This window comes from Sciurus carolinensis, chromosome 16, assembly GCF_902686445.1.
Source record: "Sciurus carolinensis chromosome 16, mSciCar1.2, whole genome shotgun sequence".
Taxonomy (NCBI): domain Eukaryota; kingdom Metazoa; phylum Chordata; class Mammalia; order Rodentia; family Sciuridae; genus Sciurus; species Sciurus carolinensis.
In genome coordinates, this window is record NC_062228.1 from 30,027,612 (window position 1) to 30,042,111 (window position 14,500).

At 35.1% G+C, this 14,500-nt stretch overlaps 1 protein-coding gene across 4 annotated transcripts in view; it reads left to right on the plus strand.

Moving 5' to 3' along the window:
- The window catches only part of Rpgrip1l (RPGRIP1 like), a 105,272-nt gene that overhangs the window by 58,059 nt on the left and 32,713 nt on the right, over positions 1 to 14,500 (plus strand). For 3 of the 4 annotated variants that reach the window (XM_047529262.1, XM_047529266.1, XM_047529264.1), the window contains 3 exons: positions 9,891 to 9,989; positions 10,558 to 10,723; positions 11,911 to 11,984. In XM_047529262.1, the coding sequence (XP_047385218.1) occupies positions 9,891 to 9,989; positions 10,558 to 10,723; positions 11,911 to 11,984 (339 nt within the window). The remainder of the gene's footprint in view (positions 1 to 9,890; positions 9,990 to 10,557; positions 10,724 to 11,910; positions 11,985 to 14,500) is intronic. The other variant, XM_047529263.1, reaches the window with a different exon arrangement.

Consider the following 14,500-nt stretch of genomic DNA (forward strand, 5'->3'; position numbering starts at 1 on the left):
TCATCCTTCTGGTTATACATGATGTATAATCCCACTGGTCGTATAGTTATGTATGCACATGTGGTAATAATGTCTGATTCATTCTACTGATCTTACTATCCCCATGCCCCCACCCCTCCCTTCAATCCCCTCTACCTAATCTAAAGTGACTATTCTTCCCTACCATTGTGAATTAACATCTGAATATCAGAGAAAACATTTGACTTTTGATTTTTGGGGATTACTTATTTCACTTAGCATGATATTCTTCAGCTCCATTCAATTACCAGCAAATGCCATAATTTCATTCTTCTTTGTGGCTGAGAAATATTCCATCTTGTATATATACCACGTTTTTTTTTTTTTTTATCCATTCATCTTTGAAGGGCATCTAGGTTGATTCCATAGTTTAACTGTTGTGAATTGAGCTGCTTATTCTTAATGTATTCTTAAATGCAGACTGCTAATATGAAGTTTTCCATCTGCGTACTTCAGTAATATTGGTCTGTAGTTTTCTTTCATTGATGTGTCAGGGTGATACTGGAATCATAGAATGAATTTTGCAGTGTTCCTTCCCTTTCTATTTTATGAAGTAATTAGAGAAAGATTGGCATTAATTCTTCTTTGAAGGTCTGATAGAACTCAGATGAGGATCCATCTGGTCCCTGACTTTTCTTGGTTAGAAGATTCTTTTTTATTACCTCTTAATCTTTTTAGGTTTTCTGTGTCCTTTTGGTTCAATTTCAGTAGCTCTTATGTGCCTAGAAATTTGTCAATACCTTCTAAATTTTTCAATTTATTGGAATGTAAGTGTTATGGTTTAGATACAAGATGTCCCCCAAAAGCTCATGTGTGAGACAATGCAAGAACTTTCAGAGGTGAAATGATTATATTATGAGAGGTATAAGAAAATCAGTGGATTAATCTACTGATATGGATCAACTGTATGGTAACTATAGGCAAGTAGAGTGGGGCACGAGGAAGCAGGTCACTGGGGATATGTCTTTGGGGTTCATATTTTGTCCTTGCTGGACAGAACTCTTTTCTCTCTTTCCTGGATGCCCTGTTCTGTAGTACTGTCCTCCTCCACCTCCTACCATGATGTTCAGCCTTACCTTGACCCTAGAACTGTGAAGTCAGATGACTGTGAACTGAACCTCTGAAACCATGAGCTAAAATAAACCTTTCCTCCTCAAAATTGTTCTTGTCAGGTGTTTTGGACATAGCAACAAAAAACTGACTAAAACATAAGTTTTCAAAATAGTCCCTTGTGATTTTCTAGATTTCAGCAATATCTGTGGTGTTTATCTCCTTTTTCATCTCTTAATTGTATTAAGTTGGCTCTTCTCTCTCTTTGTTTTGGTTAGTTTTCTGTAAGGATTTATTAATCTTGTTTATTCAAAGAACCAACTCTTTGTTACATTGAACACTTGTTTAATCTCTATTTCATTAATTCAGCTCTGGTCTTAAGTATTACCTGTCTTCTACTGGTTTTCAAATTAGTTTGTTCCTTTTCTAGGGCCATAAGAATATAATATTAGATTGTTCATTTGGGGATCTTTTGGTTTTTTTTAAATGTAGGCACTTAATGCTATAAACTTTTCCTCTTAGAACCACCTTCATAGTATCCCAGAGATTTTGGTATATTGTATCACTATTCTCACTGGATTCTAGAAATTTTTTTGTTTCTCATTTTTTCTATGATTCCTTCTCATACAAAAGAGTATTGTTCAATCTTCATGTGTTTATGTGGTTCCTATAGTATTTCTTGATGATTTCTAATTTCATTCCACTATGATAAATATTAGGGATTATATCACTTTTTGTATCTGCTGAAACTTTGCTTTTTGACCTAAAATGTGGTCTGTATTAGAGAAGATTCCATGAGCTTCTGAGAAGAAAGTAAATTCAGCTGTTGTTGAATTAAATATTTTATAGATATATTTTAGGTTCATTTGATCTATATTTTTTTTTAGATGTTTTTGTTGTTGTAGATGGACATGATACCTTTATTTTACTTATCTTTATGTGGTGCTGCGGATCGAGCCAGTGCCTCACACATGCTAGGCAAGCACTCTGCCTTTGAGCTAGAGCCCCAGCCCTGATCTATATTATTAATTAGGTAAGAAGTACCTTCATTGATTTTATGTCTAAATCACCTGTCTATAGGTGAGAGGGGAGTTTTGAAATCACCCAGTATTATCATATTGGGGACTATCTGAGACTTAATGTCAAGAAGTGTTTGTTTAATGACCCAATAAATAAATGTGTAGATGAATTAAACAGATACTTCTCAAAGAAATACAAATGGCCAACAAATACATGAAAAAATGTTCAACACCTTAGCATTTAGGGAAATGCATTCAAAACCACACTGAGTTAATGCAATTCCTTTTAAAATCCCAGTGAGTTCTTTATAGAAATAGAAAAAGCAATTGTGAAATTTATTTGAAAAAATTTAAGGCCAGAATAACCAAAGCGGACCTTAGCAAGAAAAGTGATGCAGGAGGCATCACAATACTATACCTTAAATTATACTAGAGCTATACTAACAAAAACAGCATGGTATTGGCACCAAAACAGACATGATGACCAGTGGGGAAGAATAGAAGTTCATTGGATTAGACAAAGGGCAACAAAGGAAAGAGAAGGGGGAGGGGAATAGGAAGGACAGTAGAATTAATCGGACATTGCTTTCCTAGCCTTGTATTTGAATATACCACCAGAGGAACTCTGCATCATTGTACAACCACAAGATTAGAATCATAGTTATACTAAGTTATACTCTGTGTATGTATAATTTGCCAAAATACATTCTACTGTCATGTATAACTAAAAAGAACAAATTAAAAAAAAAAAAACACCACAGTGATATTTCATCTCAAACCAGTCAGAAAGGCATTCATCAAGAATCCAAACAACAATAAATGCTGGAGAGGATATGGAGAAAAAGGACCACTTTTACACGGTTGGTGAGATTGTAAATTAGTACAACCACTTTGAAAATTAGTATTGAGGTTCCTCAAAAAACTAGGCATGGAACCACCATATGACCCAATTATACCACTCCTAAAGAATTAAAGTCATCATTCTATAGTGATACATGCATACCTACATTTCTAGCAGCACAATTTACAATAGTTAAGCTATGGAAGCAGAGTAGGTGTTCATCAATAGATAAATAAAGAAAATGTGGTATATATACACAATGGAGTTTTATTCAGCCATAAATAAAAATGAAATTATGAAATTTGCAGGAAAATGGATAAAACTTTAAACCATTATTTTAAATAAAATAAGCCAAATTCAAAAGTCCAAAGGTTGTATATTTTCTGTCATATGAGGAGAAAGGAAAAGAAAGGTGTCTGGAGGGATGGGGGAGTATCTCATTTAAAGCAAAGGGAGATCAGTAGAATAGAGGAAAAGAACCAGAGTGTGGGACAAGGGGAGAAAATGGGGAAGTGCTAAGGAGTGATGTTGACCAAATTATATTATATCGTTTGCATGTACTAAAATGTAACAACAAATATCATCAGTATAGACAACTATGGTTGCATCAATAATTAATAAAAATATAATAGAGGAAAAAAGTAGTTTTATGTAATTAGGTGCATCAGTGTTGGGACACAACTATTTACTATTGTTATAGCTTCTTATTGGATTGTTCCTTTTACCAGTATGTAATGACTTTTCTTGTCTCTTCTGGTAAAGCTTTGCCTGAAATCTGCTTTGTCTGATTTGAGAATAGCTGTTCCTGCTTGTTTGAGACTCCATTTACATGGATTATCTTTTTCCATTCTTTACTTTCAGGCTGTTTGTCTTCGCCTATGAGATGAATCTTTCAAATAGTATGTAGTTGAAAAACATAGTATATGGTTGAGTTTTGATTTTTTTAATCTGCTAGGCAAGTCTATGTCTTTTAATTAGAGAGTAGAGACCATTTGCATTCAGAATTATTATGGAGAGATTTTTCTTTCCTGTCATTTTGATTTGTTTCATGTTTTTAATTCAGACTTTTTTAAATTGGTTCTTTTTAGTTATATATGACAGCAGAATCCATTGTTCTAGTTAGAGTCCCATTCTTACGGATGTTAATGGTGGTGGGATTTAATTCAGTCTTAATTTACATTTGTTTAACTGCTCTTCTAGTGAACTTCACCCAATCATAACTCTGGGGTTTGTTTTTTGAGGTCATCTGTGGATAGTATTTAAGTGTTTTTTGGTAGTGCTGGCTTAGTAACCATGACTTCCTTTATCCTTATCTTGAAAAGTTTTTATTTCTACTTGGTTTATGAATGATAGCTTTGCTGGATATGATAATCTTGGTTGGCAATTGTTTTCTTTCAGAATTTGGGTCATCTCATTTCACACCCTCCTGGGTTTCAGAGTCTGAGCTCAGAAATCAGACTTATTCGTTTATCTCTAAATGGGACCTGATGTTTGTCTCATGCAGCTTTTAGTATTCTATCCTTATTCTTTATGTTAGGCATTTTCATTATGATGTGTCTTGGAGAGGTTCTGTTTTTGATCTTGTCTATTTGGGGTTCTATATGCCTCCTGTATGTGGATGTACATCTCATTCCTAAGGTTTGAAATAATATTCTGCTTTTATTTCACTAAACAGACTCTTAATGCCATTGGACTATATCTCTATGCTCTCTTCAGTTCCATTGACTCTTAAGTATGATCTCCTAATCTTGTCCCAGAGTTCTTGGTCTCCTCCTCCTCCACTTTCACCTCATCCTCTTCCTCCCTCCCTCCCTTCCTTCCTTCCTTCCTTACTTCCTTCTTCTCTGCTCACTGAGTGTTCAAGTTCAGGTGCCCTATCTTCAAGGCCTGAAATTCTGTTTTCTACATTAGCTAATCTGTTAGTGATATTTTCAAGAGAATTTTTTATCTGATTTAGAATGCCTTTCATTTCCAGCATAATCCAAGTATTAATTTCAACTTCACTGCATCTCAATTTGCCAATGCAGAAGTGCTGATTTAATGCATTCTTGAAGAACTGCTATAACACTGTGGATTTCTGAGCCACTGTCTTGAAGACTATGTCTATTTTTGGTGTAGGAGCAGATGTTGATGAGTGGGACCTGAAACTCACACCCCCAGCCATTCCTACTTAGGGCCTGGTGGTCATTTGGGGTTTCTGTCTTTCTTATTTTGTGTGTTAAAGTATCACTGAAGTTGGAGTAAGTCTCTTTGTTGTGGACCTTAACAGAGTTGTGTATGGAGGTCAACCCCAGAGTCTCTACCCTGTTAACTTGTAGTGTTCCAGTAGTTTCCCAGCATCTCTCAGAAAAGGGGGAAATAAACAATAACAGCAAATAATATACAGCATTAAAGTGAATACCTGGTGCCTGTGTAACATCTACAACACTAATTACCACAAAAAAGAGGAATAGCAGGATCAGCAATTAACAACAGCAACATGAACAGCTGTGAACTAGACCTAACTTTAGAGTAAACAACAAGTGTAAATTACACCATCCACAGAACTAAGAACCACAAGAACATAAATGTTAGGGGAGGAACCATGTAAATTTGAATAGTTCTAAAAGCTGGTAAAACCTATTATTCAATAATAGAAAAAAATGGGATAGGCAGGCAGAAGAAAGTTCCAGATATTGAAAATATGAATGCCTGAGGTATAGGAGAAGAAAGGTACCAAATGACAGCTATAAAGAAAGAGAAATAAATAAAAGAAACTAAAGAGAAAGAACAAGAGAATTTAGCTATTAGAGGGAGAAGAAAGGAGAGAAAGAGTAATGAGAAACAAACAGGAAAAAAACAAACAAAACTCCCTAACCCTCAAAAGACAAACGGAATGAAATAACATGGACTGGGGGAAAAAATGAAACAAAAAAGATATATGTATAAAAACATATATAGACCATTCATATCTGTGTATGTGTATCTAATATGTGTGTATATGCATATGTTATATGTGTCTATTTCCACAAAGCAATGATCTCAGCAAGAACACACCAAAGTGGGGATTCTTAAAAAAAAATGATTGTCTCCACTGAGGTGGTCAAAACTGTCAACAGGGCTGGCCATATAGCTCAGTTGATAGAGTACTTGCCTTGCATGCACAAGGCCCTGGGTTCAATCCCCAGACCACCCAAAAAAAACCAAAAAAAAACTATCAACAGATGGATATTCACAGCCTGCACCAGACTACCTTTCCATTTATTCTTGGGCTACATACCCCTTAGAAAAAACAAGGCTGGGGTTGTTAAACCTTCCTCCTTTTGTGTGGTAGCTAAACTGCCAGCTGAAGGGCCTGGAAATCAAGCTGGCCAAAATAGCTTGCAGCCTCCCTTCTCACCAGTATAAGGTAGGTCGGACTGATACACTCATAGGGTGGGCCTGATGCAGAGCTCTAAATGGGAAGTTTCAGCAGCTGGGATTTAGCTGGAATCTTGTCAAAGGGTATCTGCTTTGAGATATTAGATCAGCACACCCTACATATGAGCAGATTCCGATCTCTGTTGGGATCTGGATCTTGAGCCTCACAAGAATCCCACTCACAGGACAGGGTAACCAACCTGCACAGGGCTCACACACTCCACTGTGACCTTCCAAGGATCAATTCTCAAGTGCAGTCATGCCCTTCTGTCCAGTCTGTGGACCCTTTTTAGCTGGCCCCATGAGCTGCCAGACTCAAAGGAAAAGCAAACCACTTCCCTCTGTGTCCCAAACCTGAATCTCCCTGGGTACACTCCTCTCTGCCTGGTTCAGTAGCACCCCACAAAGCGAGTATGCACTTGCAGAGGCAAGACAGCATTATTTGGTATGACTTCCTGGGTTCCCACAGCACCAAACTGCAGCATGGCCTCCTCAATACAGCACCTTGTCTCAGCTCTCCTCTTGCCTGTTGGAGCTCTTTTCAAGTACTAACTGACTCTGGAACCCCTGATCAGACTTAAGTTCAGACTGCTTTTCTCTTGTACACATTTCCCAGTATCACATTTGTCCACTGCGTTTGTCTTTCCCTGTTTGTGTTGCGACTCCCCTCTGTGGTGCACTGGTGCAGCTGCCGTCCCGGACTTGGCTCTAACATACTCTTTCTTGTCCTCTGTTCAAAGCATGTGAATTTCTGGGTATTTGTGATTCTCTAACTGTCTGATAACTGAATTTCAGTGAATTCCCTCTGTCACCCACCTCACTGAGAAGCAGTACCCCAGCTGCTAGAATCCTAAGCCTCCGAGAGACTGCAAAGTGCAGCTTTCTTGTGGTCTACCATCTTTGATCTCCCCATAGTGTCTATCTTCTTCCATATCCAGTAGTCAGTTCTCAGTTACCATCTTACTCTCTCAGTAGCATTCAGTTTGTGGAATACTTTCTCCCTCTTCTCTTGATCCCTGAGATACTTTGCCTTGCTAGTTTTCCTCCAGCTTCACCAGTTATACTTCTCATTCTCCTGGACCACTAGTCAGTTGACTACTTCAGCATTGAATTCTAAGACTTCTCTTATCAATCTCTATCTACATTAAGAAAGCTTATCCAGTCCTGTGGCTTTAAAAAAAATCTATATATTAATATTCCCATATTTATAATCTCTAACCTCAGCCTCATTGCTGAATTTCTTATTGTTTTCTTATTTTATGTGCAATAGATGTCTAATAGGAATTTGAACTTAACATGTCAAAAACCAATCTCCTGATTCCATCAAACTTCTTCCAAAAGTTTCACCTCTTTCAATGTTTCCCATTCTCAGTATATAATATAACCATTTGTTCAGTTGAGCAGGTATGACATTTTGGAGGCATTCCCTTGAGTCCTCCCTTTCTCACACCAAATCCAGTTTATCCATAAAAGTTGTCAGCTGTGTTTACTTTCAGAATAGATCTTAACATGCTCATCATCTACAGTTTTACCATGCAAGTCATCCTGATCTCTTATGGACTTTAAAAAAAAAATCATCTTCTTTGTAATTAACATATAATTTATATAGTAAAGGACATAAATATAAAGCATATAGCTCAATATGTGTGTGTGTATGTATAGTGTAACCACCACCCACAGAAAGATTCGGTCTTCACAAGGCTTATAATAGTGCCCAGCATATACAAAGCTTTTAATACATATGTGCAAAATAAATTAATAGTTATAAACCAGGGGATGTTTTATAGTTAGCATTTATTGTTTATTATGTGGCAGACACTGAAATAAATCCTTTATATTCATTGACCCTTTTAATCCTCACAGTAACCCTATGTACTTCATACTGGAATTACTCCCATTTAAAGATGTGCAAAGTGATTTTTTTTGGATTTTATTTTTTATTAAATTTTTAGATATACTTGACAGTAGAGTGTACTTTGACATATGCAATATGATTTATTCTAATTAATATCCCATTCTTGTACATGATGTAGAGTTGTACTGGTCATCTATTAATGTATATAGGAAAGTTATGTCCAATTCAATCTACTGTCTTGTGGAAAGTAATATTTAGAGATGCTAAATAAACTTGCTCATGGTTATGGTAAAGCTGGTGTTTGAATATAGGTAGCCTGATTCCTAAGTAAATGACCATAAATATTAAAAAAGACATATAGAGATGTTTGTAGCAATGTTAGTCATAATATCTAAAAATTATGAACTAGTTAAGTCCAACAGTAGTAAAATAGTTTATTAAACCATGATATATTCATCAGTATAAGGTGTTATTTTAAATTATATTTTCCCAAAGTTTCATAATAGGAGAAAATTGTTATTATATTTTTAAATGTTAACAGAATATATTGTATTTATAATACAGTTACCACTATATAAACAAAAATTTTTATTACATGAAAATTCATTTTAAAGAGCCAGGCACAGTGGCACACATGTGCATGTAATCCCAAGTGAGTTGGAAGGCTGAGGCAGGATGGCAAGATTGATTGCACAGTAAGCAGGACCCTGTCTCAAAATAAAAACTAAAAAGGGCTGGAGGTGTATCTCAGTTATAAACCACCCCTGGGTTCAGACCCCAGTACTACAAAAAAAAGAATTAATTATAAAGAAATAAAAATCTAACAAGTTATTAAAAATATTACTATTGGGTAGTAGGAATATGGATTTATATTCATTTATTTCTTGTATATATTGTTTATCTTTTACATCTTTTTATTGAATAAGATTACTTTTAAAGTAGTAAAAATTATAAATTACATTTTAAAATCAGCATCAGTTTAGAAATGCTGGAAAAATAGTTAACTATAAGTTGATATTTAGTAAAAAAATAATACTGATTGTAGGAAATATACCTATTTTATAGTATATGCAACTTTTTAAGTTACACAAGTAATATATAATCACATAGAAATATTAGAAAATATAAGTAAGAAAATAAACAATAAAAATAAAATTGGGCCAGGTGTGGTGTCGCACACCTGTAATCCCAGTGGCTTGGGAAGATCACAAGTTCAAAGCCAGCCTCAGCAACTCAGTGGTCCCTAAGCAACCCAGCAAGCCCCTGTCTCTAAATAAAATATAAAAAAGGGCTGGGGGTGTGGCTCAGTGGTAAAGCATCTCTGAGTTCAATCCCTGGTACCAAAAAACAAAATAAAATAAAATAAAATTATATTTCTGCACACCTATAACTCAGTTATAGTGAATTTTCTCCCATATTTGCAAATGCAGATGTCCAACAATGTCCTGTTGAATATCCATTTGGGATGTAGCTCAGGACTAGAGCATATGCTTAGCATACATGAGGCTCTGAATTCAGTTCCCAGCACCACAAAGCAAAAACAAAAAGTGTATTCATCAGTTTATTGAAGTACACTAATTAATTTGTCACATGGGTGACTATTTTATTGTCAGTTTTTATTTGTATATATACACAAGATTTAAATATATATATATTTGTAAAAGTCTTAGAATAATAATATACATTCATGTTTTCACATTAATACAAGGAGACTTCTCCTCCTGAAGATATGAAGGAAATTTCACCAGAAGTGGAACATACAGCAGAAACAGAAATTAATACACGAACTATTTCACATATTCCCAAGGTATAAATTTGTATTAAAATTATTTTGAAAGGTTTAATTTGGTTCTTAAAGATTTGTCTGGGCTGGGGAGATAGCTCAGCTGGTAGAGTGCTTGCCTTGCTAGCACAAGTCCCTGAGTTTGATCCCCAGTACCGCAAAAAAAAAAAAAAGATTTGTCTTAGTATTGACGTGCTTCAAGAAATCATAGTATTTATCCTATTTTTCTTTGGGACTTTCTTACAATAAAAAAATTTAAAATGTGACAAGTGCAATTATTAATTATATTAAATATGACAGCCACAATTATACTGGTATTGGCAGGTAACAAATAGATACGTGAATTCAAGTCTTAATATAAAATTCATTTTGAGTTAAATGCATTTTTTATTTAGTTTATATTGAGATTTTCATTTATGTGCATATTTTCATTTATCTAATTGGTTGTTTTCTAATGAGTGTTTCACATATATGTATTGTACATCTGTATATTGCACATTTCAAATTTACATGCTTTATCATTCAAATGCTTCAACAAGAATACTATAAAATGTTATCTAAGCAGTAATATAGCAGTGTGCTTTTCTTGCAGCAGGTTTCTCAGGAAAGCAGTATAGTTAAGGTAAAAGAGAATACCGAGATAATTCAGCAAGGAAAAGATGATGATGTATCTTTACTCTCCGAGGGTCAGCTTGCAGAACAAAGCTTGGCTTCTTCTGAGGATGAAACAGAAATAACAGAAGAATTGGAACCAGAAGGTGACTTTCTTTTTTAAAGCACATTATTTCCTTTCCTCTCTGCTTTGTCTCATCGGTTAGAGTGTGCATCATAGAACATCCTCATCTAAACTGCCTCATGATGTCCATTTCTTGATAGAAATGATGAGTTGTAGCTCACTCAGTCTCCTTGGCTATGGTTAGGTGGAATTGTATCTCTTCTAAGTCAACTTGGATCTCCACAATGGAATACGAGGTTACTGACCTTGTTCCGAGTTTATGTTTTAAATAGTTTCATATTCTCTTTGGGGGTCAGAATTATCACTCGAATTACTCTACAGTTTTGAACTTTTAAAAATCAAATCTAAGAATTCTGACCAGAAAAAGACAACTCACTCTAGAAGTTTATTTATATAAAAGTCTAGAAAATAGAAAAACAAACTAACTTACAGTGATAGAAAGCAGGTTAGTGAGCTGGAGAAGAATGAACGAGAACAGGGAGCAGCAACGAAGAGATTACAGAGGGGCTGAGGAGATTTGGGGAATATTGGATATGTTCACTTTCATAATTGTGGTGATTATATCACAGAATTAAACACTGTCACCTTTCAGGTTTTGCTGTTTAAATGTGTACAGTTTTTATCATATGTCCCTTTTACCCCTGTAAAGCACTCTAAGTTTTTAAACTCGTAAACTGCAAGGATAACATTGACTTTTACACAGTATTATTGATTAGAATGTTAGAAAACATCTATTATCTTATGCTTCTATCTAAATTGTTTTCTTTAATTTTATACTACAACAAGTTACATGTTTATTTTTATTTCTTTTGTATTTTACCAATACTCACTTTGGAATTTCCATTCATTTTTTTTTCTAAAATGTATATGTGAACATATTTGCTGCTAAAAAGGATCTAGAAATATTGCCATATTGTTCTTTTAAGTTTTTCTATGATGTGTGCTACTTTCTGTTTCACAAGGTATAAATACAATTGGTTTAACTTGGGTAAATATATGTGCCTTTTGCCAGGCGTGGTGGCACACACCTGTAATCCCAGCAGCTGGTACAAAGCCAGTCTTAGCAAAAGCAAGGTGCTAAGCAATTCAGTGAGACCCTGTCTCTAAATAAAATACAAAATAGGGCTGGGGATGTGGCTCAGGGGTCAAGTGTACCTGAGTTCAATCCCTGGTACCCCCCAAAAAATGTGCCTTTTTATTTTTTAACAGATGAAGAGGACAGATCAGCTTCTGACAGTGATGATTGTATTATTCCAGGTCCTATCTCCAATAATATCAAACAGGTTAGTAGCTTGATGCCAACTGGAAATGTTCTGAAATAGGCTGCCTTTTGTTCATAGTATATCATTCTTCATAAATGAAAATCTTTGTTTGGTTTTTTGGTACTAGGGATTGAACCCAGGGATGCTTAACCACTGAGCCACAATTCCCAGCCCCCCCAACTTTTTAAAAAATTTTTTTGAGACAGGGCCTTGCTAAGTTGCTGAAGTTGAAATTGGCAATCTTCCTGCCTCAGCCTCCCAAGCTCTTGGGATTACAGGTGTGCACCAGCGTACCTGGGCATAAATGAAAATCTTAAGGAAAAATATTTCTGGAAAATTTTTAATGTATCATTATAATCTTAATAAGTTATCATCTAGTACAAATCAGTTTTATTTATGGTTTCATTATATAATGGACTACAACATGAAAGCATTGTTTTAGCCAACATACCTAACACCAAGTAAGCTTAGGTAGTTACTTGCTAAAACCTGCCGACTTCCCTGACTCCTTTCCAGGATCATTATACAAAGATGTATTCACTCAGTTCTGCACTTTTGAGAATTCAAAATGTGAGATTGCATTGAAACTGTAATAGTTTGCTTATCTGAATTCATTGACTATGCATATCTAAATATGTCCCCTGATAAACTGTTATTTCATTTCTGAAAATTAAAAAATTAAACTATCTCAGAATGTAATTAATTTGGGGCAGGCATTTTTTGTTTGTTTTGTAGCACATTGCTGAAAAGTAATGTGTAAATTGGAATTTTGAAAAGAGAGTTGTATTTTAAATATATGTATGAAGTGTGTTGTCCATCAGAGTAATTTTTATTGTAGGAGGGAAGTTTTTATGAAGTAAATGTAAGTGGAGTAAAAAGCCCTAGCATTTTCTGTTCATCTGTGTTAATTTTCCTAAATTATTAATTTCATTCCTTTCTTTCAGAATTTCCACTTTATTGGTAAGAATTATAATTCCTCTTTTAACATTTCTTTCATACAGTCTTAGCTTAATACTGAAAAACAAAACCATTGATCAGAACATGTTTTCACAGATGACTTCATGAAATAGAAATGTACATTGTGTGCTTGAGAAATACAGAGCATATTATCTGTCCAAAATTTCACTATCATTAATATCATTATTATGTATGATAATATCATCTGACAGAAACTTGACATACGGAATTTTCATCATTTAATACTGATAAATCAAGGAAGGAATTTTACATGTGGTTGCCTGAAGACTTATTTATAGCACTCAGTTCGATTAAGTTTTATATTTTTGCTTAATCACATCATAAATTTTTAAATAATTTTATGAAACCAATGAATAGAAATTCTCTTCCCTCTCATTAGAACAATTTGATGATAGCATCAGTGGGAAAATGATCCCCTAATGTGGGTTTTAGCTTTTGAGCCATAAACAGAACTCATGCGATGATAGATAGGCAGATAGGTAGGTAGGTAGGTAGGTAGGTAGGTAGGTAGGTAGATATTGAAGGATATTTATTGAAGGAAATGGCTCCTGTGATTATGGAGACAAAGTCCCAGATCTGTATTTGGCAAGCAGGTAACTCAGGAGAATTAATATAGTTCCAGATTGAGTCCAAAGGTCTGAGAACCAGGAGACCCACTGGTGTAAATTCTGATCTGAAAGCCATCAGGCTCAAGAACCCAAAAGAACCAGTGTTTCAGTCCAAGTTTAAAGACTAGAAAAGACCCATGTCCCACTCAAGCAGTTAGGCAGGAGGAGTTCCCTCTTAGTCTTTTTGTTCTATTCAGGTTCAACTGATTGGAGGAGACCTACCCAGATTAGGGAGAGTAATCTGCTTTACTCAGTCTACCAATTCAAATGTTAATCTCATCTAGAAACACCCTCCCTAACACTCCTGGAATACTTTTGGACCATGGGACCCATGACCCAATCCAGTTGACAAATAAAATTAACCACACACCATCTTACTAGCAACCCTCCATTCACCATTAGCCTGAATGTTTGACTCAGACATTGCTTTCTTCTCTATCAGTAGTTCTGCAAGTTTGTGCTACTTCATCAGGTTTTTTGGTTATGTCTATAATTTAGCCTTTTGAAAATAAGAATATGAGAAATAAGATACTAAGTCAGTCCTGGGCTCTATAAAGACTGTTATCCAAGGATATTTTATCTTCTCAACTTACAAATGGCACTCAGACCTCTTGTTATAATTGAGTGATTCCCATGAACTTATTACCTATAGTTTGTGATTACTCCTCCCCACGAAAAATAAACACAGTGTAAACACAGTGTGTTTTCAGGGAGCATCTGTACTCTTTAGGAAGATGTGCTCATGAAAAGCCAAGTAGTAATTCAACAGTTAAATTACAGCTAAAAAACAGTGTCAGGAGGCAGTATCAATAATTCATGTCATAGTCATATACTTGAGCTAAAGAATGCATAACTAATTTCCGGCCCATCCTCCTTATTTGCCAAATGAGTAAACTGAGATCTTGAGAGAAAAAGTGACTTGCTCACAGTCATTCCACTAATTAAGGAATT